Here is a 24,777-nt window from a genome sequence, read left to right as displayed (position 1 = left end):
CTATCTAGTCTGAACCCATTGTCCAGCTCTTTGTCTATATTTTTGTAGGTGACAATACTTCAGGTGCCTAATCAAGTGCTTTATAAGTGAATTGAGGCTTTCTGCCTCTAGTACCCTTTCAGGCAAAGAGTTCCAAACCCCAAACACTCTCTGGATGGGGAAAGAAAATCTGTTGAACACCCCTCCAAATGTTTCTATGAATTACATTAAATCTGTGACACTTGGTTATTGATCTCTCTGCTAAGAGGAATAGGTTAATTCCACCAACACTATCCAGCTCCCTTGTAATTTTATACAGCTCATTTATATTTCATCTCAGCCTCCTCTGTTCCAGAGAAAACAACCCCAGCCTATCCTCAGCCTAAAATTCACTAGTCCTACAACGTCCTCACCAAACTCCTCTGCATCCACTCTGGCAGATCAAATCCTGTAATGTGATCGGAGCTATGTGCCATACTAAGCCTTAACAAATGTTTTATACAATTCTAGCATATCTCCAGTCTTACTTTCTATGATGTGTCATATATTATACGAAATATATAATGGATAATATTTGAAGCAAGTTATTCCTGGCTGTTCCATTAACAGAACTGGCCGAAAATGTCTATTTACAGTTGGTGGCATCTTTGCTTCTGATGAAATGGTTTGACAAGTGCCTTCTTCTGCAGGTGATCCAGCTGTGCAGGCCTTTGGATTCTCGTCTGGAGCATGTGGACTTTGAGTGTCTCTTTTTGTCACTGACCGTCCGCCAGTTGATTAAAGTCTTTGCTTCTCTTCTGCTAGAAAGGAGGGTGATTTTCACAGCAGATAAACTCAGGTGACTAAGAGTCATTGCTGTTGTTTACAATGAATTATAGGAGACAAAAAACTCAGACAACTAGGAATTAAGGAGATTCTGAGACCAGCTGTCAGTAGCTGAATACATATCTTACAATATTCCTAAATGCACCCAAATCACATCACTTGTAATGTTAAATAATCTGATATATAAGGAGCAGTGGATAATTGTTACATAGAATCATAGAATTCTACAGTGCAGAAAGAGACCATTCAGCCCATCAAGTCTGCACCGATTCTCCGACAGAACATCCCAGTCAAACCCATCCATGCTGCCCTATCTCTTTGACCCTGCTTATTTAACCTGCTAATCTCTCTGATCTGCACATCTTTGAACACTAAGGGGCAATTTACCACAGCCAATCCACCCAATCTGCACATCTTTGGACCGTTGGTGGAAACCAGAGCACCTAAAGGAAACCCACATGGGAAATGTGCAAACTCCACCTAATGCTGGAATTGAACCTGGGTCCGTGGTCCTGTGAGGCAGCAGTGCTAACCACTGTGCCACTGTACAGAATATGTATACATATTGTATATTAGACATCTTGTGTATATATTCACTATAGGAATGTGGTGAGGACTGTAGGAGACCTTGCATATGTTGCTATCCTAAGGGACAACCTTGTATATATTATAACCACAAAGGCCACTGATACATGGACAAACAGACCAGATATGAAATCAGTTAGAATCTTCATGTATCCTAGCCTCAGTCACTTAGAGGTTGGAAAGGATTGACCCCTGTCATCATGTTTCCATGGCAGCCATCTGAGAGTGCATAACAAACCACAGATTGTCTATGGGCCTCGCTATGATCAGCCCTCCTTGCATATGTCTGTGAAGTTGCCAGATGCAACAGCGTGAACTGCACTGCTCCAAATGCACCAAGGGAGCCACAAATACAGGTGATAGATTCTACCAATTGACCCACAACATGCTGCACAGTTGCCTGCATATGTGCTTTGCATTACGTTTTTATTTTGAAAGTTAAGGATCTGTGAGATACGGGTCTCCGGGTTCTTCCCTCAGGGTTGGGACTAAGATGATTCATTCTCCTTCCCACTCATGCTGTCTACATCACCCTATGTTTCTGGCTGGATATTGCTGGGGTGCAGATAGAGAGGATGATGGCAGTACTGTAATGCAGTTGCAGTGAAGGAGTCAGCTCCTTCTCTGATTCTTCTTCCAATGCAACTAGAAGAGGAATAGAATGTGAGACTGGGTTGTTAAGAATTAGAGTTTACATGATAAAGCTTTTGGGAATGTTTGCTGAAGAGTATTGCAAATTGGGCGAAAAAGGGAACAACAGAATATCACCCAGATCAGCAGTAGTGTCTGCCATCTCACAACTCTGTTTCTGATTCCCCTGTGATGCTTCTTTTCCCTTGAGCTCCAATCTTTCTTCCTGAGAGTGAAGGTGAAGATGGAGATATGTCCCTGATTGTTTCTAATTGTAATGAGTTATGCTGTTCCCACAAAAAGAAAAAAACAAAGGGACCAAAATAGCCTTAGTAACTCATGAGCTGCAATAAAACCCAAGTGCCTGCATGAGTCCTGGAATGAGAGCACTAAAAACTGAATAAACAAACAGTAATATTAAATGTGATTACATAGAAAGCTGTGAATGAAGGAGCATTTGCGATGTGGAAGCTGGGGTGTAAACTCTCGACATTTTAACACAGTGAGAGGCAGGTCATTGTAAGTGGCAGGACATTCTCCTCATAGCTTGTCACTCCAAAACCATAATGTTATTTATCTTGATTAGTGACATGTATAGTTAGGACAATCCATTTGTAGCAGATGAGGCTGTCTTCTCTTGATTTGGTAATGTCATTAAACATTTCTGTTGTATGGAGTGTTGGTGATTCAAATACTAGGATTGACACTGACTGTCCTGGTGACCTCCTACTTATTCACCTCTACTCTCTTTGAATTCTCAATCAGTGAGTGCCAAACGTTCTCTTGTAGGAACACTTTGACGCCTGCATTGATAAAACAGGGAAAGCATCGGATACTCTATTCCCAGATTTGTCTATTATTTCCAACCATCGAACTTCTTAATTTGCAATAAATAGATTGTTGTTTATGACTGGACGTGACTACTGGAGGATTTTAGGGTCACCGTGAACTCCAGTGTTTAACATTTTTTTAGAATTTTGGAATTTAACCCATTGACAAGCGAGGAGCAAATGTCAATATAATCGGGAGAGTGCAGGTCCCATCTCATTATACTTCAAGCAGCCACTGAGGCACTGAGGAAAATCTGGTTAATTAAACAAAACAACACCAACAAAGGGAAGAATATGAAAGGGTAGTGAGTGGGTCGTTAAGCTACTCACTTGACGTGATATTACTGCTTGGAATTCAAGTAGTGAAATCCTGCATTGAGAAAATCATTCAGGCGATCTATTCCATGTGATAATGATATGTCCAAGAGCTGAACTGGTGCCTGTGACACCATCAGAGCTCCTAAACTACATATTGTTGGATAAAATGCTCCATCATCCATTAACCATCGCTGGATGATAAACTGAATTGCAGAGTCCATTTTCAAAATTGTAATTTACTCTGGTGGTTTGTGAGATCATTTGAGCCTTTAATTAGATTACTGCCTTTGTAATTGACTGGCCACTCCAAACTGTCACCCACTATCAGAATGAATTTGACCAGCTCGGTTGGAAGTCAATAGGTTGGAGGTTTTCCTGAATGATTTGCTTTTCAACAATGTAGGGAAATATGGGCTAATTCAATTGGCTAGAAAGTCAGCTACTGTTGGCCGTACATATCACTAGTAGCCAATGTTTAGAAAGAGCATTGTGTCCAGGACCACCAACGATCTATCTCCCAACTCCAGCACAGGAAATAATGCAGCACAAGCTTGAAAAATCACTGATTTCCGATAAACCATTTGATCCTGGTAACGCCAGGAAGAATAAAACCAGATGACTTTCGTTTTACCTTGGAGGGCCGAAAAGGGAGTTATGTGTAAAGGATTTGCTTTTTTTAACCGTTTCTGTCCATATCTCAGTTTGTAAATTAATTTTTGGACTCCAACGCGTGGTGTTGACGGATGTAATGGGCCCATTCCCATTCCCTAGCCATGGTTTCACAGTGCACTTATGATTGTTATGTGAACAAATATTTTTTAAAACAATCAGTTTATAGAATATTATCGAAGGAGATTTGTGTCCAAGGTGAAGAAGAATTGTGAATCAGTTATGATTCTGGTGGAGCAGGCTGGAGAGGCTGAGTGGTCTCTTCCTACTCCATACCTGTATTTTTTTTTAACCAATTTAAGGGAATTTCCAGAAATGTGAGTTTTAATTGCACATTTCATTCCTTTTAAGCCCCAGATTTTTTTGAAATTCTGCTGGTTGGTTGTGTTGTTTTGTGTGATGATCATTGATGTGTCAGACATTCCAGCCTCAATTTAGTTCTTAGAGAGTCTGGAAGGAATGCTGTTATATCTGTTTCTTTTGCATCACTATGGAAACATCATCAGGGCTCCAGAGGGAACTTGCTGTCCAGTTGGGTTCATTTCAAATCGGTTTTGCTTTACTCTATAAGTGGTGATGCTAAAAGAGTCTGGCTGCAGCCTGGAAGACCTGAAACTTAGATTGGAAATCTTTTCTGTAAGATGCTGCCCATGGCACATGAATGCGGGACAATCAGATGCCAGTTTACTATCAGAATGTCCTCTCTCTGGCAACTCAATCTAATGTAGTCTGAAGTTTGTTTTTAAAAATATCTTAAGCCATTGGAGAAAATATCAGGCTAAAGGCATGTAGCCAGTTGGTTAGAGGGAAGGCGAAATGTAGGATTAGCACAAGAGTTGATGATAGTGCTGGCAAAGATACATTATCATGCTTTCAAGATACAAGTATTAAGGAAGAAAGTATACAATACTGAGAGAAGCAAACACACTGCTACTACACTCTCTTCAAATTGGAATTTTTCTCCAAAGCAGTGGCAGGAAAGGAGAGGTTTCCAATCTGTAATTAATCTTTCCTATCTGTTGTTTCATTTCAGTATATTGTCCATTGAAAATGAAACAACTCCTGCTGAGCTCTCTCTCTTTTTTTGGAAGCTACATTTAGGATAGAGGCAAGGTATAGTGGGAAATGTAGCTTTCTCCCCCAAATACAGTTTATATTCCCTAAAGTCTGCAATGTGCTTGATCAACAATTAGTAAAGCCTCCAAAGGGACCGAGAGGGCTTGTGTCCAACTGAGTGGTCTTCATATTTGTAACACAGCTTGCAAGCCTAAAGTTGCATGTGGATCCAACTTCCAATCATAAATGTGCTTTACTCAAATGGATTCCAGTTGAATTAGCACGTTATCATGCACATGTCCATTTTCTCAAAGTTCATCACGTCTTTTAATTACGTGCATTACGCTTGTACCAGTGGGTGGGATCTTGTGCCCTCCCCATATGAGTCTGGTGGTTATTTAATCAGGAGGGAGGGTAATGGATGGGGACCCTTCTCACCTCCACTCCTATTAAATCCATGGAGGGAAGGCCCATTTTTAGCTTCCTTACCTTGCTGCCAATTGAGGATCTTGTAGGTGATAAATCTCCATGTAAGAGACTCATTCTGCTGTTGCTGGTATTAACCCAGCAGGGGGCTCACCATGCAGGCAGCATGGCAAACACACCCATGTGGGGGAGAGAGGCTTCCTCATCGTCAGGCATTGAGTTCCTGATTAAAGGATTGGGTATTAGAAAGCAGAGGCTCACTGAGAGCCATCTCTTGCTCTTGATGGATTCCCCCCACCCCGTGACACCCTTTAGACTTTAAGACTATAGGACGTAGGAACAGAGTAGGCCATTCAGCCCCTTGATTCAGCTCTGCCATTCAATGAGAACATGACTGATCTAATATAATAATCCCTACTCTACTTTCCTGTCTTTTCCTCATAACCCTTGATCCCTTGCTAATTAAAGATCTAACTATCTCAGCCTTCAACATATTCAATGACCCAGCCTCTTCACTCTCTGATATACAGAATTCCACAGATTTACTACCTCTGACAGAAGAAATTCTTTTTCATCTCTGCCTTAAATGGATGACCCTTACTCTGAGATTATGCCATCTGGTTCTAGACTCTCTCACAAGGGGAAACAACCTCTCAGCATCTTCTACCATCACTCACCTGTAGTCTGGGATCCCCAACAGTCCTAGGACTCGGGGGATGTCATACCAGCAGCTGTCACTGACCCCCTGGTGTCACTGCTGTTCAATAGAGCTGGCTGCCTCTGATTTGGGAGGCAGCTCTCAGCGGGTGGAACTTCTGCTCCTGGGGTCCGCTATCCCGGGGGAAGATCCGGCATCCGCACCTTGACAGCCTATGAATGTCTGAATGGAACATGATGTAACAAGTCTTCCTGGAGAGTGGTGAGACAAGGCTTTAGCTGACTTTTTAGCCCCTTGGTAATCTCTACAATATTCTGCCCTGCAGTACTGAATTCCATTGTGATCATCTTCTCTGGGGTCAACTGATTCAGCAGAGACCAGATATCAAACTTTTGTTACCTTTAACAATGCAGGTTGATCAGTGACCTCACCTTCTATCCATCTGCAAGAACTGGCTGTGGAGAAATCGATCTTGGTTCTGGTACCCACAGCAATCAATCTAAACCTACGGCAATTGGGAGATTTTCTTTCAAATTTGATAGTGTGCGGCTGTTTTCCTTCCTGGAACATCTGCAGAAATAATCAAATGAGGATGAATACTGGAAACTAGAATGTTAAAAAAAATGCTGAAAATGAAATGAAGCATGGAACTAGAATCGTGATCTCAGAATAAAATAAATGACAGAAATAAGGACTTGGATGTTTACAGCAGAGAAATAGGCCATTTTGCTGGACTTTTACACGTGTTTGTGCTCCACATATACCACCTCCCACCTTGTTTCATCTTGCCTTATCAACCTAACCATTTTATTTATTTCTTCCTCATGTATTTAACACTTTAAATGTATCTAAACTATTCATCTCCGTCACTCCATGTGGTAGCACCTTCCACATTCTAACTACACTGAATAAAGGAATCTTTCCTGAATTTCTTATTGGATGTATTAATGACTATCTTGTATTTATGGTCATTGCCATGGACATAAATCAAAACATTTTCTCTGTCATCCCTATTGAAGCCCTCCATGATTTTAAGAATCTTTATTAGGTAGCCCCTCAGTCTTTTCTAGGGAAGAACACCAGCCTTTTTAGCAATCATAGAATCATGCAGTGTAGAAAAGGCCCTTCGACCCATTGAGTCTGCACTGACACATGAGAAGCACCTGACTCCCACCTAATCCCATGCAAGCGGCATTGATAATTACTTTTGGATATGGATGTTAGTGTTTCTCACAAAAGAGGGCTTTGTAGCACTGAGAATTGAGTGCAGTCCTCCAATTTGTGGCAAGCTGATGTTTGTTTCACTGGCCACACAAGATGGTGGGACAAAAGTGTGTTAACATCTTGTGCTCAAATGTAATACTCCCACATATGAGGCGGGCTGAGGCAGGGGTGGGATACAAAATCAATGAGTGAAGCTATGTGCCCTGCTGTGTGATTCCCATTCTGTGACTCTGCAGTTTCTAGAGGTTAAATGACTGGAAACAGGATACTCTCCAGTGTTTTCATCAGGATGTGGTACCGAGGAGGGCATAGTCAGCTGTTGGAGAGAGGAGAAGTGATCAAAAAGTAGACAAAAAGAGGAAGAATTGCAACTAATACAAATAAAAGTAATTTGGAAAAGGAAAATGCATAAAATGTGTGGACCAGAATAGATAATTAATAGACAGAAGGATAGTTGTACAGCCTGCAAAAATACCGTGGATAACATAAGTCACCACAACTTCCAAATTTACATTTGTTGTGGCTTCTTTCCCCATCCCCACAACCCCAGTATTACTTGCAGACTTTGAGGGAGGGGCTACTATTTTAAGCCAAACTCCTTTATGCCCTACACCTTTTGGGTTTAAATTCCTGTGCAGGCTGATTGAGCTCAGAGAGAGGCCAGGGAGTCTCGTTCTGCCAAATCCTGTTCACTCTTTGCAAATTCTGAGGTTCCAGAATCTAATGGGAAACAGCTGTTCCAATATTTTGGCTGTCCATCATCCCGAGGCCCTATCACATAAACACTGCATAAAACTCAGTCTTTCACTGGGAACCCTGCCCACTTCTAATGACGCATTTAAATGAAAAGAGTGAAAGAAGAGGAAAAACAGCATGGAACCTTCTGCAACGGCAGCGAGTGCTGTGGATCAAAGGAGCCTACTCCACTCTGCATCACCTGTGAGCTCATTACAGGAGAATGGCAATTTAGAAGTTTCACATCATAAACAGAGCAAAGTGGGATGTCAGATTATTGTACTTACTACAGCATTTCGGATGTTATATTTCAATATATATACACTGTTCAAATCATTACATAAACAGCATACTGATGTGAAAACATTATTCCTTTGATTTTTTTTCCCATATCTCACTCCAAAATATTAAATCTTCCTCCAAAATGACAAAAACCCAAATCTTGCATGAACTGTTACTTAAGTATCAATTTTTTGCATGTCAGCAAATTTTCTTTACATCATTTTGTGTGAATTTCTGTGCCCTTTAAGTTGATGGATTTAATGTCAGGGAATGGAACACTTCCCATTTTAGATAAACTGTGAACATCAAGTACTTATAACTATGGTTAAAAGCAATTAAATCTTTATCTACTTTGCCCAAATAATGCCTGTCAAACACAACCAGGGGAATTGTTTCACTGTACCTGTGAGACATTTTTAACTTTTCCACACTCGTCATCTCCTGACCTCAAGAGTAGCCAATTTGTGCCAAATTTGAGGCCCTTATCCAATGGGATCTGGGCTGGAATGATCTAAACTCACTCACGTTGTGTGATTACAACCAGCAGATACACAACTTACATTGACCAACTGGATTTGAATGCAGAATTCATTGTAAAGACTCCTGTGTTTCTACTATTGCTGGAGTTGATTTGGATTTCCAATGATTTCTTTACATTTATTCGGTTCTCAGTAATGTTAGTTTACAGCTTATGATCAGCATTACCAGACTATTAACTGAAATTAATTATCATGAATACAAGTGGATACTCATTTCAGAGTAAAGTTAAAAAGATCTATTTTGTAATAGTTTTCACCCCTAGACAGATCACAGTACAGTACTGGAACATGGGAACTTTTTGCTGGAATGCAGGTTTTGTGCTCAACTGGGTTGAAAAGCAATTGCTTGGAGACCCGGTAACATTGAATGCAAAGTTTCTAACCGGTGCCTTGTTCTTCCTCTTGCAGTACGCTTTCCAAGTGCTGCCATGCAGTAATGGCGCTTCTATATCCTTTTGCCTGGCAGCACACCTACATCCCTGTACTACCTCCATCCATGATTGATATAGCCTGCTCTCCCACCCCATTTTTGATAGGACTTCTCTCCAGTTCCTTGCCCAAGTTGAGGGATCTACCACTTGAAGAGGTAAGGAGTAGTGCTTCATAGATTGAAGGCACATAGGAATGAAAAAGGGGCAAAATGTGTACTTAAGGGATAATGGCTACATAACCGAAGAAGATCTTGGAGTTTTAGTTAACTTGCATTCAATATGTCCAACCAGTATGCAGCAGCTGTAAACAAAGCCAGTATAATGTTGAATTATATAGTCAACAGTAGGAAACCATACAGAAGCAGCTAAATTATATAATGTTGTGGTCAAACTCCTGAATTCCCATCCCAAGAGGTAGATTTGGAAGCAGGCATGTCTGGAAAATTGGAGTGCTGAGCACCATGCCTGTTTCTCAATGCGTTCCTGCCTACCAAATATTTTGGCAGAGGCCTCTTCTCAAGGGCTGTCGCAACCCACTCAAAGGTGGTGGATAAACAATTGAGGTAGTTAAATGCCACTTGAGAGCTTATTGTAGAGTTAAAATGGATTTTAGAGGAGAAATGTGCTGGAGGAGTAGCAAATCCCTGGAGTTGAGGTGGTGATAGAAGGAACTGTTTAGAAAAGCTATCTATTTGGCTGGCCTTTTCCTTTCACTCTGTAGAAACAGGACACTCCTGCCGCCACCACTGCCTCTGACAGCACTTCCAGGGGTCTGTCAACACATCATGAGGCTTCCCTGCCACTCCGCTGCTTTCTGGCCTCTGCCATCACCCAGGATACTGGTGACCACAATCATGGCTATTGAGTATCCTTTAAATTGGACCCCCACAACGTCTACATCCAACCTGCTCAATGTACCTATAGCCCTTAATTGGACAGCGAATGTATCAGTGGGTTACTTATTGGCCATCCCTATCAATATATCATTGGAGTCGGCAGCAACGTGGAGGGGTTTAGGACTCGGAAATGGTCCTAATATCAGGATCCTGCTCCTGGAATGAAAATTCAGTCCTTTGTGTCCAGTTCTGATCATTGAGTTCCATTATTGAAGGTAATGCAGACTCATGAGGCTGATCACTACTGTCAGGTGTTGAAGCTGAGCAGGAAAATTAGAGAAACTTGAACCTGGTTTCTGCTTCTATTGCTCTTTCAGGCAGAGAGTTCCAGATCCCCACCACTTTATGAGTGAAAACATTTTGCCTCAACTACCCTCAAATTATTCCACCAATTGATTTAAATTTATGTTCCCCTAGTTATTGTGTTTTCTGCTAAGGGAAATTGATCCTTCCAATCTACTCCTCATAATTTTATACAGCTCAATTACATCTCCCCTTGTCTGCATTTTCTCCAAATAGAGCAGCCTCAGCCCATCCAAATTTTTCTTTCACAACTAAATTCTCCATTCCTGGCAACATCCATGTAAATCTCCTAGGTATTTTATCTATTGTGATCTTTATAATGCGACTAAAACAGGACACAGCCCTGTACCTGTGGTCTGACTAGTGTTATACAACTGCGGCATAACCTCCCCGTTTTTATAATTAATTATATTTATTTAAAGTAACTTGCTCAGGAAGGAGGAGGAGACACAGGTGTAAACTATTACAAGACAAATGTAAGACCGACATCAGGAAATTCTTTCTCAGGATACTCACAGGTCAGTGAGGAACTGCAGAGACTGTAACAATGAGAAAAAGTCTGAAATCATTTAAGGACCAATTAGATACAGGGAGACTGTTTAAGTTGAAGGATTGAATGGCTTCTTTCATTTCTAATTATTTTGTGAATCCTGGGTTTGCAGTTGCTTGGAAGTACAGACTTGGTGTTTAATGACATAATCTTTGCCTAAAGCCAAGCACACAGTTGGGGATGGGAATTTTAACTCATCCCAGAATGCTTTAACAGGCTGATAATGACTCTCAAAAACCATTAAAAGCCTCATGAAGCAAACAATGAGATATCTTGGGAAGTTGGTAGTTCAAAAAAAAAGCAGTATTCTTCAGCCAGGAGGGCTGGTGATGTTAGTTGCAAATTAGTTGTATCTAGCAGAGGAGAGAATTGACCTCTCACTCCTTAAGGCGTTATGTAAACTGATGCTTATTTCTCGTATGCTATGGCCAAGTTAGTTCTGCTGACTGGTAATAGAGAAATTCTGTCTGAAAGGTGAGTCAAAAGGTGATGCTTTTTTTTTGTTTTCCATTTTCAGGTGTTGGTGGTGAATCTTGGGGCTAACAAGTTTCTCAGACAGGTGAGTACCACATTTGTTTGAGGTTTTGCACAGAGCCGGGATGAAATGATCACTGTTAACTGTGACACTGATTGCAAATGGCTGTGTAAGTGTATAGAGGAAATTGAATGTGACATATTGGAAACACCATCCACATCCCAAGACTGAGGATGAGTAAGAAATTCAAAAGAAGGGATGAAGTGTTCTGTTAATCTTTTCCTTTGTACCTCCCTCAGTGTTGGGATGTGGATTATGACTTTGTGTAAATCCTGTAAAACAAGCAATAGCAAATTTGCATTCAAGCCAACATATATAAAAATGCCAACTCTCAATGTTTGATATCAATGCACAGAGTCAGAGTCTGCTCCGCTAAGCAGATTTGGAGATTGGTGTATTTTTATAGCACCTTACTCATCTTCAGAACATCCCAAAGCACTTAACAACCAATGAAGTATATTAGAATTAGTCACTGTTAATTTGTTGGCAAATGTGGCAGCTAATTTACACAGAGAAAGATGTTTCAAAAAACAATGATATAAATGACCATTTAACCTGTTTTTTTTTGCATTGGTTAAGAAATAAGTACTGGCCAAAACATCAGGTGAACTTTATTCAATAGTGTTACAGCAATTTATAATAATCCTGAAAGATGCAACAATGCAACCTTTTCTATGTACTGCACAAGCCAGGTGTTATTGCTAGTAGCCTTGTCATGGTCTTTTCAACAGCACAAACTTGCATAGTAACTGCTGCAAATCTTTGCTCTTCTGGTCACTCACTGCTTATTTCTGTCTTTGTGTTAGGTGGATGATGAGGATTCCATTCTGCCACGTAAGCTGCAAGTGGCACTAGAGCATGTCTTAGAGATGCGGAATGAGTTGGCCACTCAAGAGGAGGAGGATACTCTCCTGGATAGTAAGTGCATAAAAGACTCAGACAATCTTTCTTCTAATGTATTTGCAGTCATCAAAACGCTGCCTGAATGCAAAAAGAGTGAGAATGGACAGTAAAAGCATAAACTGAAATAAAAAGACACAGTCTGCTGGCACAGGCAATGAGGCATCAACTTGTCAATCAGGTGATTGCAAGGTTTGATCCCAAAATATTGACCTAGATCTTCCAAGGAGTGGCAGTTGGCTGTGTAGTTGACAGTGAAGCACGTTGCTGTTGGCTCCTGAATGATATCAATGGTTGGTTGAGTGGGTGGAAAAGTATCAGAAAGAATTCAATCCAGAAAAGTGTGACGTAATTCATTTAGGGAGAGCACACAAAGCAAAGGAATACTCAATAAATGGGAGGATATTGGGAGGCACAGAGGAAGTGAGAGACCTTGAAGTATTTTTCCATTGGTCTCTGAAGGTAGCAGGACAGGTGGATAAGGCGTTAAAGAAAGTAAATGGAATACTATCTTTTACTGGATGAGGTACTGACTACGAAAGCAGAAATGATAGAACTGTATAAAACACTGGTTTGGCCGCAGCTGGAATTTTGTGTTCAGTTCTGATTAGCACCTTAAGGGAAGGACATAATTGCTTTGGAGAGAGTACAGAGGAGAGTTACAAGAATGTTGCCAGGACTTGAGAATTGCAGTTATGAGGAAAGATTGGATAGGCTGAAGTTGTTTTTGTTGGAACTGAGAGGCTGAAGGGTGAGCGAATTGAGGTATACAAAATTTATGAGGGCCTAGATAAGAGTAGACAGGGATACCCTGTTTTCCCCTAGCTGAGGGGTCAATTACCAGGGGCACAGAGTTAAGGGATTGGTTGAAGGATTACAGGGTGCATGAGGAAAAACTCCTTGACCCAGAGGGTGGCGGGTGTTTGGAATTCACTGCCTGGTTTGGTGATGAAGGCAGAAACCCTCAACTCATTTCAAAGGTAACTGAATCTGCACCTGAAGTGTTGTAACCTGGGAAGGCTTCAGACCACGTGGAATTGGAAGGGGCAGCTAGCTTTTTAATGTTTTAGCCAATAAAGACATTATGAACTCTTTCTGTGTCACAAATTTTCTATTGTTCTATCATCACCCAAACCACTTTTCCTTTTACCAATTATCTTAAATCTGTGTAATCTTTGATTCCTGACCTTTCTGCCAGTGAACTAGTTTCTCACCATCGACCCTATCAAAACCCTTCGTAATTTTGAACACTTCTATGAAATCTTCTCTTAGGCTTCTTTGCTCTAAGGAGAACAATTTCAGTTTCTCATATCTTTTAACATACCTGAATTCCTCAACACTGATATAGCTACACCCTCTCCAAGGCCTTGATATTCTTTCTAAAGAGTGCTGCCCGGCAATGGACACTACCCCAGCTCAGCTCTAACCATTGTTGCAATTCCTGTTAAAATACACAAAATAATCATCAATGTAATTCTTCACTGATTTTTTTTTTAGTAAACATGGGACCCAGATTAGCATTCCTTACAATGACTTTATGCAAAGTCCCTTGCATTTTCACCAAGAAGTCTTCTCCTTGTTTTCCTGTAATGGTTTCAGAAGAACTGGTGAACTGGGAGCATGCTCCTTCAGATACATTTCTTTGAACAGGAACAAAGGAAATAATGTTGTCAATCAAACATACAGTTAGACGTAGAGAATATTTGCATTATCTATCTCATATCAGACCAAATCCATTTATCATCTGATTGCATGTTTATTTCTGTAGCTCTAATGATGACTGTAAACTTATTTTAATTTGACTGGGACATATGCAGAGCAAATCAAACCATTACTTGCTGATATTAGTCCATTGACTTTGCAATTAAATGTTATTAACACCTACTGGAGTCATCCTTGCTGGTTGTCTCTGGGAATAGACAAACTGGTAAATGAACTACACAGCTTTAAGACTATTTATTTCTTAAATGAACTTTTTAACCTCAAAAACACTGAGCAAAATTACATCATGAACAAAATACTGTGTTTTGTTCCATGGTTCTCTTCGCCCTCAGCTTCCTCATATGTTGCAGGCATACCGGGGTGAAGGACACATCTGACCCTGTATAATGTTGTTAGCTGACTGCTGGAATAACAAAGGCACTTTTTCTGAGCTTTTGTCTCCTACTTACTAAAATGTTTGATGGTAGTAGTCTCAAATAGTCACTCAGCAAAACTTCAAATAGCATTGTTGTTAAAATAGTTCTTTCCTGTTTGTGTAAGTAGAATATTTCAACTAAGGGGCAGCACAGTGGCACAGTGGGCAACACTGCTGCCTCACAGCTGCAGAGTCTGTACGTATTCCTGTGTATACGTGGGTTTACTCCGAATGCTCCGGTTTCCTCCAGTCCAAAGATGTGCTGGTTAGGTGCACTGGCCATCCTAAATTGCCCTTGGTGTCCCAGGAGGGAAGTTTCATCACAGTTAGTGAGTTAGATCTGGGAAAGGAAAAAGTAAGGGTTCTGGGAAAATAAAGTATCCACTTAAGGGACAAACTAAGCACAAATGTGGTGTGAGATTGTTGGACATGTTAAAAGTCAAATGGCAATATTGTCTGTAGGTTAAAGCACAAGTTGAGTGATGAGTCAATATTGCTTTTTATTTATTAGTTACATTAAAAGTCTTAAAACTTGAAATCTTATTGTGAAATTTCAGTCAGTCACTGGAAATTCAAATATCTTTTCTGACGTTACCAGTCTCTACAGTGATTGTAACAATGGTAAAATGTATATAAATACTTAAACATGTATAAATACGACATTGTTCTTGTGGACTCATCTAGATCTCCCTAATATAACATACATTGAGTTGCCTGTCTATTTCTCTTTATAGATCCTAGCTCGCTTAATACCGTGGTGTCAGAGACTTTTGTCCGCTTCTTTGTGGAGATAGTTGGTCATTACTCCTTATACATGACTGCCAGTGAGAAAGATGAAAGAATTTTCCTGTGGGAGGCATTTCGTAAGTCTTTCACATCAAAAAGCGTCCGACGGTTTCTGGAAGTTTTCATGGAAACGCAGATGTTTGGGGGATTCATTCAAGATCGAGAGCTAAGGAAGCTTGGGGTGAAAGGTGAGGACTTGGATCATGATACTGGCTCTTCCTTCCTCTTCTCTCTCCCCAGCACTGCTGGACTCATTCACAAATTCTGTCAGTTAATCAAGCCACATGCAAGAACAAACAATGTGATTAAAACATTCAAATTCTTGTCCTGTGGAAACATTTCATCAAACATACACAAACCCTCATCCAGACTAATATCTGGAATAAAGCAGTTTCTCTGTTACTAAGAATGGGACATTTAGTATTGAGAGATACTTGGGAAGGGGGTGAATGATGTTCACCTCCCTGCTGTAAATTTTCACCCAGCAATCCCCATCTCCTTTGCTTTGAGCTGAAGGACAGTGAGCCATTCATCAGATGACCAGCCGTAAGGCATAAGCCCAGACAATATGCTGGCAGAAGTATTTCAGGTGGGAGGAGATTTGGTAGTGACAAGATATATAAATGATGTGTGGCACTGTGAGACACTGCCCATTAACTGGAAGACTGGACTGATTCTACCTTTATTCCGTTTCTGAAGAAAGTTGACTTGAAAAACTACACCAATGATAGAACAATTAGTTGATCTCCCACACTAGTAAAATCTTGCTTCAATCACCTTGGACCAGAGCCAGAAAAAGATAGTGAGATTGTTGATAGGCAAGTTGGATTTCGATGTGGAAGATCACTAATCTTGGAATTATAACACCTCACCTTAACCTAGCTTTCAGTTATCAAACTTTATCTGTGATACGTCATAAATGTCCATGAGGGAAGCAGAGAAGCAAGATAACGTAGAAGAAAGTGGATGCACTGCAGTACTTACATGGAGACGCACTCCTGCAAAGATTCATCCCTAGTGTGTCAAATCTGCAGGCAGTATTGAATACACTAACTCATTTGTATCCATCCTACAATAACTATTTTTTGTTATTCACAGGATTATTTGAGATTAGAGCACAGGACTATCTTGAAACTCTCCCTGGGAGTGAACAAAGAGGGATGAACCGATTTCTTAGAGGCTTAGGTAATATTTGTTCATTTGCTTATGGTGGGGGGGGGGGGGCTTCATCAAAAGGTCTCAGATCAGTTTCTATCAACCATTTATGATCTTCATGTTATCTTTGTAGTTTAGCTCCTGGCTATTTTGTCAATAAGTCAATGCTAGTTCATTCATTTCCTGCACAACTAGACATAAGCTTTTTCCTGTGCTTTTGATGTTTTTGTGCAAATATTCAGACTTCCAATATTGTGAAAGTTGATCAAATATTTGTCTATTTCTAGGTAGTAAAATGAAATTCCTTCACAAGAAGTGAACAACCTTTGGAAGACATCTTAATGGGAAAGCAAGCTGAATCTAGCACAGTCACTTTTTCTTTGATTTGTGATTGTCAATACAGCATTACCCGTTGGAGATAAAGGAAGACTATTACTTCAAAGCTGTGTTCACTAATGTGAAAGACTCAAGGGGAAATAAAACCCGTTCCATTGAATATTTATTATTTAGACTTGTACGAAGTCCACCTGGTCTCTACCTGGCTTTCAGTTGTCATTGGATAAACTTTATTTGTGGGATGTCAGTGGAAGAGAGGTGGAGAAACAAGGAGGATATACCATACACAACCTTCAAACTGTACTACAGATGTTGTGCAGATATGAAACATGCTGGAAAATGGGGGAAAGATAAAGGTAGCATTGGTAAATTTGTGAATTCATACAGAAACACTTTCTACTCGGTTTTGAACTCTACTGTTAATACTCAGGAGCCACAAACTTTGTCCTGTCCAATTTAAAACGACATAGACACCAGGAGCTATGGAAAAATCAGCCATCCTCTGTAACATATTATCAGCTGAAAGAACACTACGTTTGGGATTGTAAACACGAATTTACCCTCAGGAGGTTGGTTTGATCCACAAAATTGATGTCAGTTGAGTGCAGTTTTGCACTGTACGTGTACATTTGTGCTGGTCAGTAACAGAGGATATGGCAGCGGAAAGATTGTTCCAATGCCTGCTTAGTGACGGGAGTGATACAGCCCAGAACTCCATGTACAAGTGTACAAAACTCAAACTCCAGAATCACTCGACTGTGTCAATGTGCTGTGTACATTGTCTGAACTGTAAGTTTTTGTAGCATTCCAAATTGAATTATTGTCAACAGCGGTAAATTGGTGGAAAATTGTATTTTGTGGAGCTGTTGGCTTGGGAGAGTAAGGAAGTCATACCTTGAATTTCCAACTCATTTCACTTCGAATAAGCTCTCGCTGACAGCTTTTAATGACTATATGTCCATACTTGAAGTAATTGTAAATATGGAAATATCACTGGTGCCCAACTTGCAGTTTAAATAAACCAAGTGCATAGCCCAGAGTTTATCATTGCTTAGTAACTGCCAATTTTACTTAGCTGGTTACTTAAGTGCCATTATACACATAGCAAGATGAAGGAGTTTCTTGGTGTAATGGTCTTAATCTGGTCTGTGTACGGATCATTGGATTGTGATTCTCTTAAGTAGGAAACTGCTATGGATTTTTTAATGACAAGTTTATATTGTGGACTACAGAGTCCAAAAGGATCAAAGTTTGCAACAAAGCATGAAGAGCTGGCTTACAACATTTGGCTTACAACAATTGCTCTCCTCTATTCATGCCTGGAATAGAGGAGAGCAATTGTCACTTTGGCCACAACTTGTAATCTCTAAAATGTGGAAATATAATAGGAATGGTTGTGCCATACAATGGTCTGAGAAATCAGCTGTACTCATCAAAGCTTAGATGTTGCTGGCATATTTGGACTGACAACCAGTATAATGAGACAGTACAGTACAAAGTAAGCAATATTGTCTCAGAATCTTAACAATAGGCAGCGGGCAGACAAGTTGAACCATAAATGTAGCTATTGGGTAAAAGGGCACTGATGTTCAAACCACTATAAAGTAGCTTTTGGCAAGGGTGTTGTACTCTAGGTTATCATAGACAAATTATATTACCAGCATGATCACTAAGTGGCTCTTAGTTTACATATTCCTTGTAAAAAGAAATTAAGATGATGCTAGTTTTTTTAGAAGCACTCCAGCTGCTTATTGACATTAAATAATAAGTTTGATATTTATTATGGGCCTGCACAGCTTTAGTTAGCAGTGAAAATAGCCTCTGAAAATCAGTCCTTGGGCATTAAGGACGACAGAGTTTCACATTTGCCCAATCATAGTTCTCGCTCTCATCCTTTTATTACTTGTCATCCTCAGCAGAGGGTTGTCTTGGGAGTGGCTGTTATTAGCCATTGCTACTCTTTAACTGGCCCTTAGAAATTACAAGACAATGTAACTTGGGGGCAGGATGTTACTCTACTAATCCTCCTCCCCTCCAGGACCAGCTGAGATTAGGAACACTGCATGGGGATGTGCAAATATAAACCCCATTCTGATCATTTTAGGACTGTACATTAGTGGGTCACTATGCTTCGTTACTAGGTACAGTGCATGTTTGTGATCAGAGAATCAGCAAGAGTTATATGGTCAGTTGTCTCCATTAGGTACGAGGTTAATTTTAAAAATAGGCTTGCAGAAAAAATATTTCCTCAAACTGGCTTTTTAATAAGAGACTTTATTAGAAAACATGCTGTTAAATCCTAACCTTGAGTACTACGCAGTCATAGAATCCCTACAGTACAGGAGGCAGCCTTTCAACCCATGGAGCCTGCACCGACAACAATCCCACATAGGCCCTATTCCCATAATCCTATGTATTTACCCTGCTAGGCCCCCCCAGTACTAAGGGGCAATTTGATCGGCAATCAACCTAATCCACACAGCTCTGGACTCTGGGAGGAAACCAGAGCACCCGGAGGAAACCCACACAGACACTGAGAGAACATGCAAACTCCACATAGACAGTGATCAGAGGCCTGAACTGAACCTAGGTCCCTGGCGCTGTGAGGCAGCAGTGCTAACCACTGTGACCCTTGATTAGAACCAGATACTTTATTGCTGAATGAGTTCATTACATGAACAGGTGGAGTGCAATGAAGTGAAAGATAAAAAGGAACGACAACAGTAATAGGGTGGCCAGGTGAAGAGATAAAGAAAAAGAACAGAGCTCTAGCCTGAGAGTCAGAAGTTGCCTAAATCAAATGATCAAAAAGTGTACATATACAAGCCCCATAATATGTTGTTCACATGAAATACAAGAATAATGTTTTGTCCAATTACTGGGAATGGAATTTCAGAACACAATTCAAAACAAATGGAGTCCACTAAGACATGTTCCCTGTCAACCCTTATTGTTCCTATACCTATAGAGTGTAACACTATAAAACCCAAGATCTTTCCATGTAACTTAAAGAAAATTCTATTTATTTCAGTGATTTGATTAACCAAAATCTGTTTTGTTGTATTTTGTCTGATTAATTTTGCTGGGTATGGCCAATAAACATTTTTTAAATGCATCAAATGAAAAAGCAAATCTCAACAAGCAAGAGTTGCTCATAACCTCAATACTTTTCAAAGTATTTCACACCTAATAAAGTACTTTCTTGAAATGTGGTTACTGTTGTAGAATGGAAAAACCAGTAGCCAGTTAGCACACCGCAAGGTTCTATAAACACTGTGATAAATGGCTACACAATCTGTTTTAATGGTGTTGATGCTGGAATAAAAGGTGGCCAGGACAAAAAAGCGCTTTGCAACAAAAATAATTACTTGTCCCCCAAGATACACTGGAAATGTCAAAAACGGCATTAAATTTTGGAATCGTTAATAGCATCAAGGTTGGATAATTTGTCATCAGAAAACAAGGCAGGAAATAAATAAGGTTTTTTTTAAATTTATGATTATGTAGCACATCCTTTCCAGTGGAAAAAGGTCACTGATGCCTTGCATACTTTTAGCAATGTATTGACCTGGACCAGTTTCCTTTTTCTCCATCCTTCCCCTGATCAGGGGTTTGGGTTCTCCACCATCTTTCTCTTCATGGCTAAATCATGGGGTCACTTAAAGTCTGGAGAAGCTTGCTGTACTATAGAGCTCTCCCTGAAACAGGTCATGAAATTTCCAATGGTCTGCACAACTAGGTAAGCACTCAGTTTCACTGCCCACTGCCTAGAGTGGTCAGGCTGATTCGAATGGGATCAGCACACCTGGCAAGACAGCCAGCACATGCATGTATATAGCTGAAACAAAAAACTTTTGAAACACTACAGCATGGAAAGACATTTATCATGAGGGGATCTACATTCTTGCTGTAATTGTTTTTGACCTTGTCTCTAGCATTTTGATCACGTTTTAAGCTGCTGAGTTTTTTTACATTTATCTAACAAAATACATTTCCCACCCACTCTTGCAAAACTGCAACCTCCTTAGAACAAATAATCGGGAAGGGAGAACTGGGAGACAAATTTGTTCCTCTTCATTCAAGTATCGCAGCAGTCACAAAGATGTCAGTAAGTTGTAGGTTGACATATAAACAAACATACTCTGCCATCATCACTCTGAGTCAACTGCTTTAAGGAAGACTGTAATTAAACTTGTGAACTGGGTAACTTGCAAAAGTCAAACCTGGAAGGTAAAAGTTATTTTTTGCTTTTGTTATTCCTTAAATGGACAAAATCTCCTGCATAGCAGTGCTGATTTTGGTGAAGGATCCTCATTCTAAAATATGAGAATGAAGTCTGCCTCTATAAGGTTTTTTAAAAATCAGATTGCAAGAACAATCAATGCTGCTAAGGAAATGTGATTGAATGAGAACACAACTTACTGTGTAAAATAAATGGAGCAGAAAATATATTACAATTGGCAACTCGATGTTAATGCAAACAGTTAATGGTATTTAGCGGAAACATCAGCTCAGCATCTATCCTGTCAAAACCGCTCAAATCTTGTATATTGCAATAAAGTCACCATTCATTCTTCTTAACACCAATGACAAAAGAGCTAGCCTTTTGTCATAGGACAACCCCTCCATCTCAGGAATCAGCCTAGTGAACCTTCTCTTAACTGCTTGCAACATGTGTCTAACACCACACATCTGCGTTTGTTTTGTCTGGGTGCTCCACTTTCTTCCCACATTCCAAAGATGTGGGGGTTCAGTTGATTAGCCATGCTAAATTGCCCTAAGTGTCAGGGAGATTAGCACAGTAAATATGTGGCGAACGTGTGGGGTTACGGGGATAGGACGTGGGTGGGAATTGTTGATGCAGGCTTGATGAGCTGAATGGCCTCCTCCTGCACTGTAAGGATTCTGTACTTATATTCCTCCTTCAGGAGTCCAAACCTTAGATATGATCTCACCAATACCTTGTATAACTGTAGCCAATCTTCCCTACATTTTGTATGCCACCCCCCTTACAAAATTGGCCAACATTCAATCTGCTTTCCTAATAACTTGCTATACTTGCATCTTAACATTTTGCAATTAATGTACAGCGTTACCCAGATTCTTCTGTAACACAGCATTCTGTAGTCTCCATTTAATTTTTTTTCCTTTCTGCCATTATATCTTAACCTATTTTTCTTTGCATACTTGCTTTCCTATCTATTTGGTCTGGTAGCACAGTGGTTAGCGCTGCTGCCTCACAGCACCAGGGACCCAGGTTCAATTCCAGCTTTGGGTGACAGTCTGTGTGGAGTTTGCACATTTTTCCTGTGTCTACTCCCACAGAGTCCCAAGATTTGTAGATTAGGTGGGTTGGCCATGCTAAATTGCCCCTTGCTTTCCAAAAAACGTTAGGCGAATTAGCCACGGTAAATGCACAGGATTATGGGGATAGGGTGGAGGGGAGGGCCTGGGAAGGATCCTCTTTTGGAGTTATTGCAGACACGATGGGCCTCATTCTGCACTCTACGGATTCTATGGTTCTTTCTTTGTATTGTCAATAAATTTGGCTACAACACAGTCGGTCCCTTTATCCAAGTTATTATTATAGATTGTGGTAATTTACTAGTTAGTCTGTCAACCTGATAATGACTCATTTATTCTGATACTCTATTTCCCGTTAGTTAGCCAATCCTTTATCCACACTAACGTATCACCCCAACACTATGAGTGCTTATCTTGAACTGAATGTGGCACCTTATCAGATGCCTTTTGGAACTCCAAATACACTATTTCCACTGTTTCCCCTTTATCCATCCTGTTTGAACACTAGCAAAATGTCAAAATACAACATTCCTTTTCACAAAATCATGCTGACTTTGTCTGATTTAGTAAATTACAATACAATGCTCTACTACTATCTCAGTAATGGATTCTAGCATTTTCCCAATGGCAGCTGTTAAATTTACTGGCCTATAATTTCCTGCTTCCAGTCTCCCTCTTTTGTTGATTAAAGGTGTTATGTTTGTGGGTTTCCAGTCTGCTGGGACCTTTCTAGAATCTAGGGATTTTTGGACAATTAAAACCAAGGCATCCTCTATGTCTTCAGCCACCTCTTTTTAAGACCCTAGGATCCAGATCATTAGGTCCAAGGACCTGTTAGCCTTTAATCCAGTTAAATTTCCCAGGACTTTGTCCTGTTGTGATTGCTTTAATTTCCTCCCTCTCTTGCCTCTTGATTTCTACATTCTTGAGATTTTTTTTGAGTCTTCTACTGTGGACTGATACAAAATATTTATTCAAAGTCTGTTATTCCCTTGTTTCCCACCATTAATTTCCCCAGTCTCATCATCTAAGGAATCAATTTAGCTACTCTCTTTTTACGTAGGATGAGAAACTAGGATTTAATTTGCCATTGGATAGTCCTTGTGTATTCCCACTATTGTCTCCAAGCTACAGAAACTCGCAGAGTTGTGTAATTAATTGGCCAGCTCTCTTTCCAATAGCGAATTAATATTTTGAACCTTCAAGACCCACCAGAATTGCAAAGCTGCTACTGAATGTTGTCAAAAGTGCTGCTTTGGATACATGATATAAAAAAAATTTGCCAGAAAATACTAATAATACCCAAAGTGTTACCTCCTTTTAGTTTGAAGAGATGTGTTCACTTTCAGAAAGATGACCAGCCAACAGCAAGAATAAGGAAAACCACAGTTTCCCTGTGGAATCAAATTTTGAATCAATAATCCAGTATGTGGTTTGGATCGACTTTGAATCTTCAATTGTATTTGGAGATGAAACAATTGAAAGATAGTTTATATTTCTGTTTAAAATTTTCCTAGCCACACAACTTTCAACCTAAAGGTCTCCTAATCTGGCTGTTAGGCTGACTGCAAAAATGCTTCTTGCATCCCTCCCTGGACAGAATGATTGAACATTAACTTGTACCAGCTTACAAAATTGCAACATTATTTTTCTCCATTACATTCATATAAATTACAATAAAACAAACATTAACTGGTGCAATGTTCAGCTATCACTTAGCCTGTTCAAGTGGATGTAAAAGATCACGAAGAAAATCAATCGGTTCTAACCCACATTCACGAGGCACTGCCGAAACAGGTCTTTGTTTATGGAACCTTGTATGCAATTTGACTCCCATATTTGTCTACAAAAACAACAGATTACTTTTCCAGAATAAGTAATTGTCTACAAGGTGCTTCAGGTCATTCTGAAAACTTGAACAGTTCCTTTTAACTTTCATTTGGACGGGTATTATAGCAGTGAGCTCTTTACACAGGCACCAGAGAATGGATCACTGATTGATCACAGTTCCTGCTTTCAGAGCCTAGCTTCAGTTGGCTTTCCAACATAGTATAAGTCAGTTCTGGAGAGACTGGAGTAATTCATCACTTCAAGGAGTTGGAATGAAAGACAAACTAAAATTAGCAAAAAACACATCTGATCCTGGAAAACTGAACTGTGGACAAACAGCACCAATAGCATCTTTTGGGGGAAAAGATCTTCAAGATAATGCCACAATTTCAGGTAACAGTGGGCAGTTTAGTTGGGGAATGCAGCAGATTAATGGTACAGACATGCGCAAGTTTTTTGCTCTCCATTGGTATCTTCTCATACCCTGAACTCCAACTTCTTCATGTCTGGGAAGTCCAAGAATGTCGAATGAAAAAGGTGGTTTCCGCAATATAGATTCAGCCATGTTTGAAAGAGTAACAGAAGAATATTTATGGATGCATTAAACAGGTAAAGGTCGGCTTGCCAGCTGAGAGCTATTAAATTGAATGTTGTGTGTCTGGAATTACTGCATCTGTTGCTTTTTGATAGAATCACAGAAAAACCTGAGTTTTCGAGGGAGCAGTTTCACATCAACAGAAACAGCCTCATAGTCTTCATTATCTATACTGAAGAAACCTTCTGTTCCCTGAGGGGAGAAAGAGAGAGAGCGAGAAAGGAAATAGTGCATTAGTTATTCAGGTTGGATCCAATCTTCTA

At 40.1% G+C, this 24,777-nt stretch overlaps 2 protein-coding genes across 7 annotated transcripts in view; one reads left to right on the top strand and one right to left on the bottom strand.

Moving 5' to 3' along the window:
* The window catches only part of LOC145344107 (DENN domain-containing protein 2A-like), a 110,998-nt gene extending 89,762 nt beyond the window's left edge, over positions 1–21,236 (top strand). For 5 of the 6 annotated variants that reach the window (XM_080190954.1, XM_080190955.1, XM_080190953.1 and 2 more), the window contains 5 exons: positions 669–817; positions 9,165–9,342; positions 11,454–11,495; positions 12,278–12,389; positions 15,243–16,386. In XM_080190954.1, coding sequence (XP_080047080.1) covers positions 669–817; positions 9,165–9,342; positions 11,454–11,495; positions 12,278–12,389; positions 15,243–15,700 — 939 coding nt within the window. In that variant the 3' untranslated portion in view covers positions 15,701–16,386. The other variant, XM_080190958.1, reaches the window with a different exon arrangement.
* Positions 19,040–24,777, bottom strand: part of agk (acylglycerol kinase) — a 41,989-nt gene continuing 36,251 nt past the window's right edge. Inside the window, exon 15 of the mRNA XM_080190959.1 lies at positions 19,040–24,706. Within this exon, the coding sequence (XP_080047085.1) occupies positions 24,584–24,706 (123 nt within the window). The 3' untranslated portion in view covers positions 19,040–24,583. The remainder of the gene's footprint in view (positions 24,707–24,777) is intronic.

The sequence above is a fragment of the Carcharhinus amblyrhynchos genome, chromosome 6 (assembly GCF_965287045.1).
Source record: "Carcharhinus amblyrhynchos chromosome 6, sCarAmb.v2.hapA, whole genome shotgun sequence".
Classification (NCBI taxonomy): Eukaryota; Metazoa; Chordata; class Chondrichthyes; order Carcharhiniformes; family Carcharhinidae; genus Carcharhinus; species Carcharhinus amblyrhynchos.
Note: the sequence above shows the minus strand (reverse complement) of the source record. Positions and strands in the feature narration are given on the sequence as shown.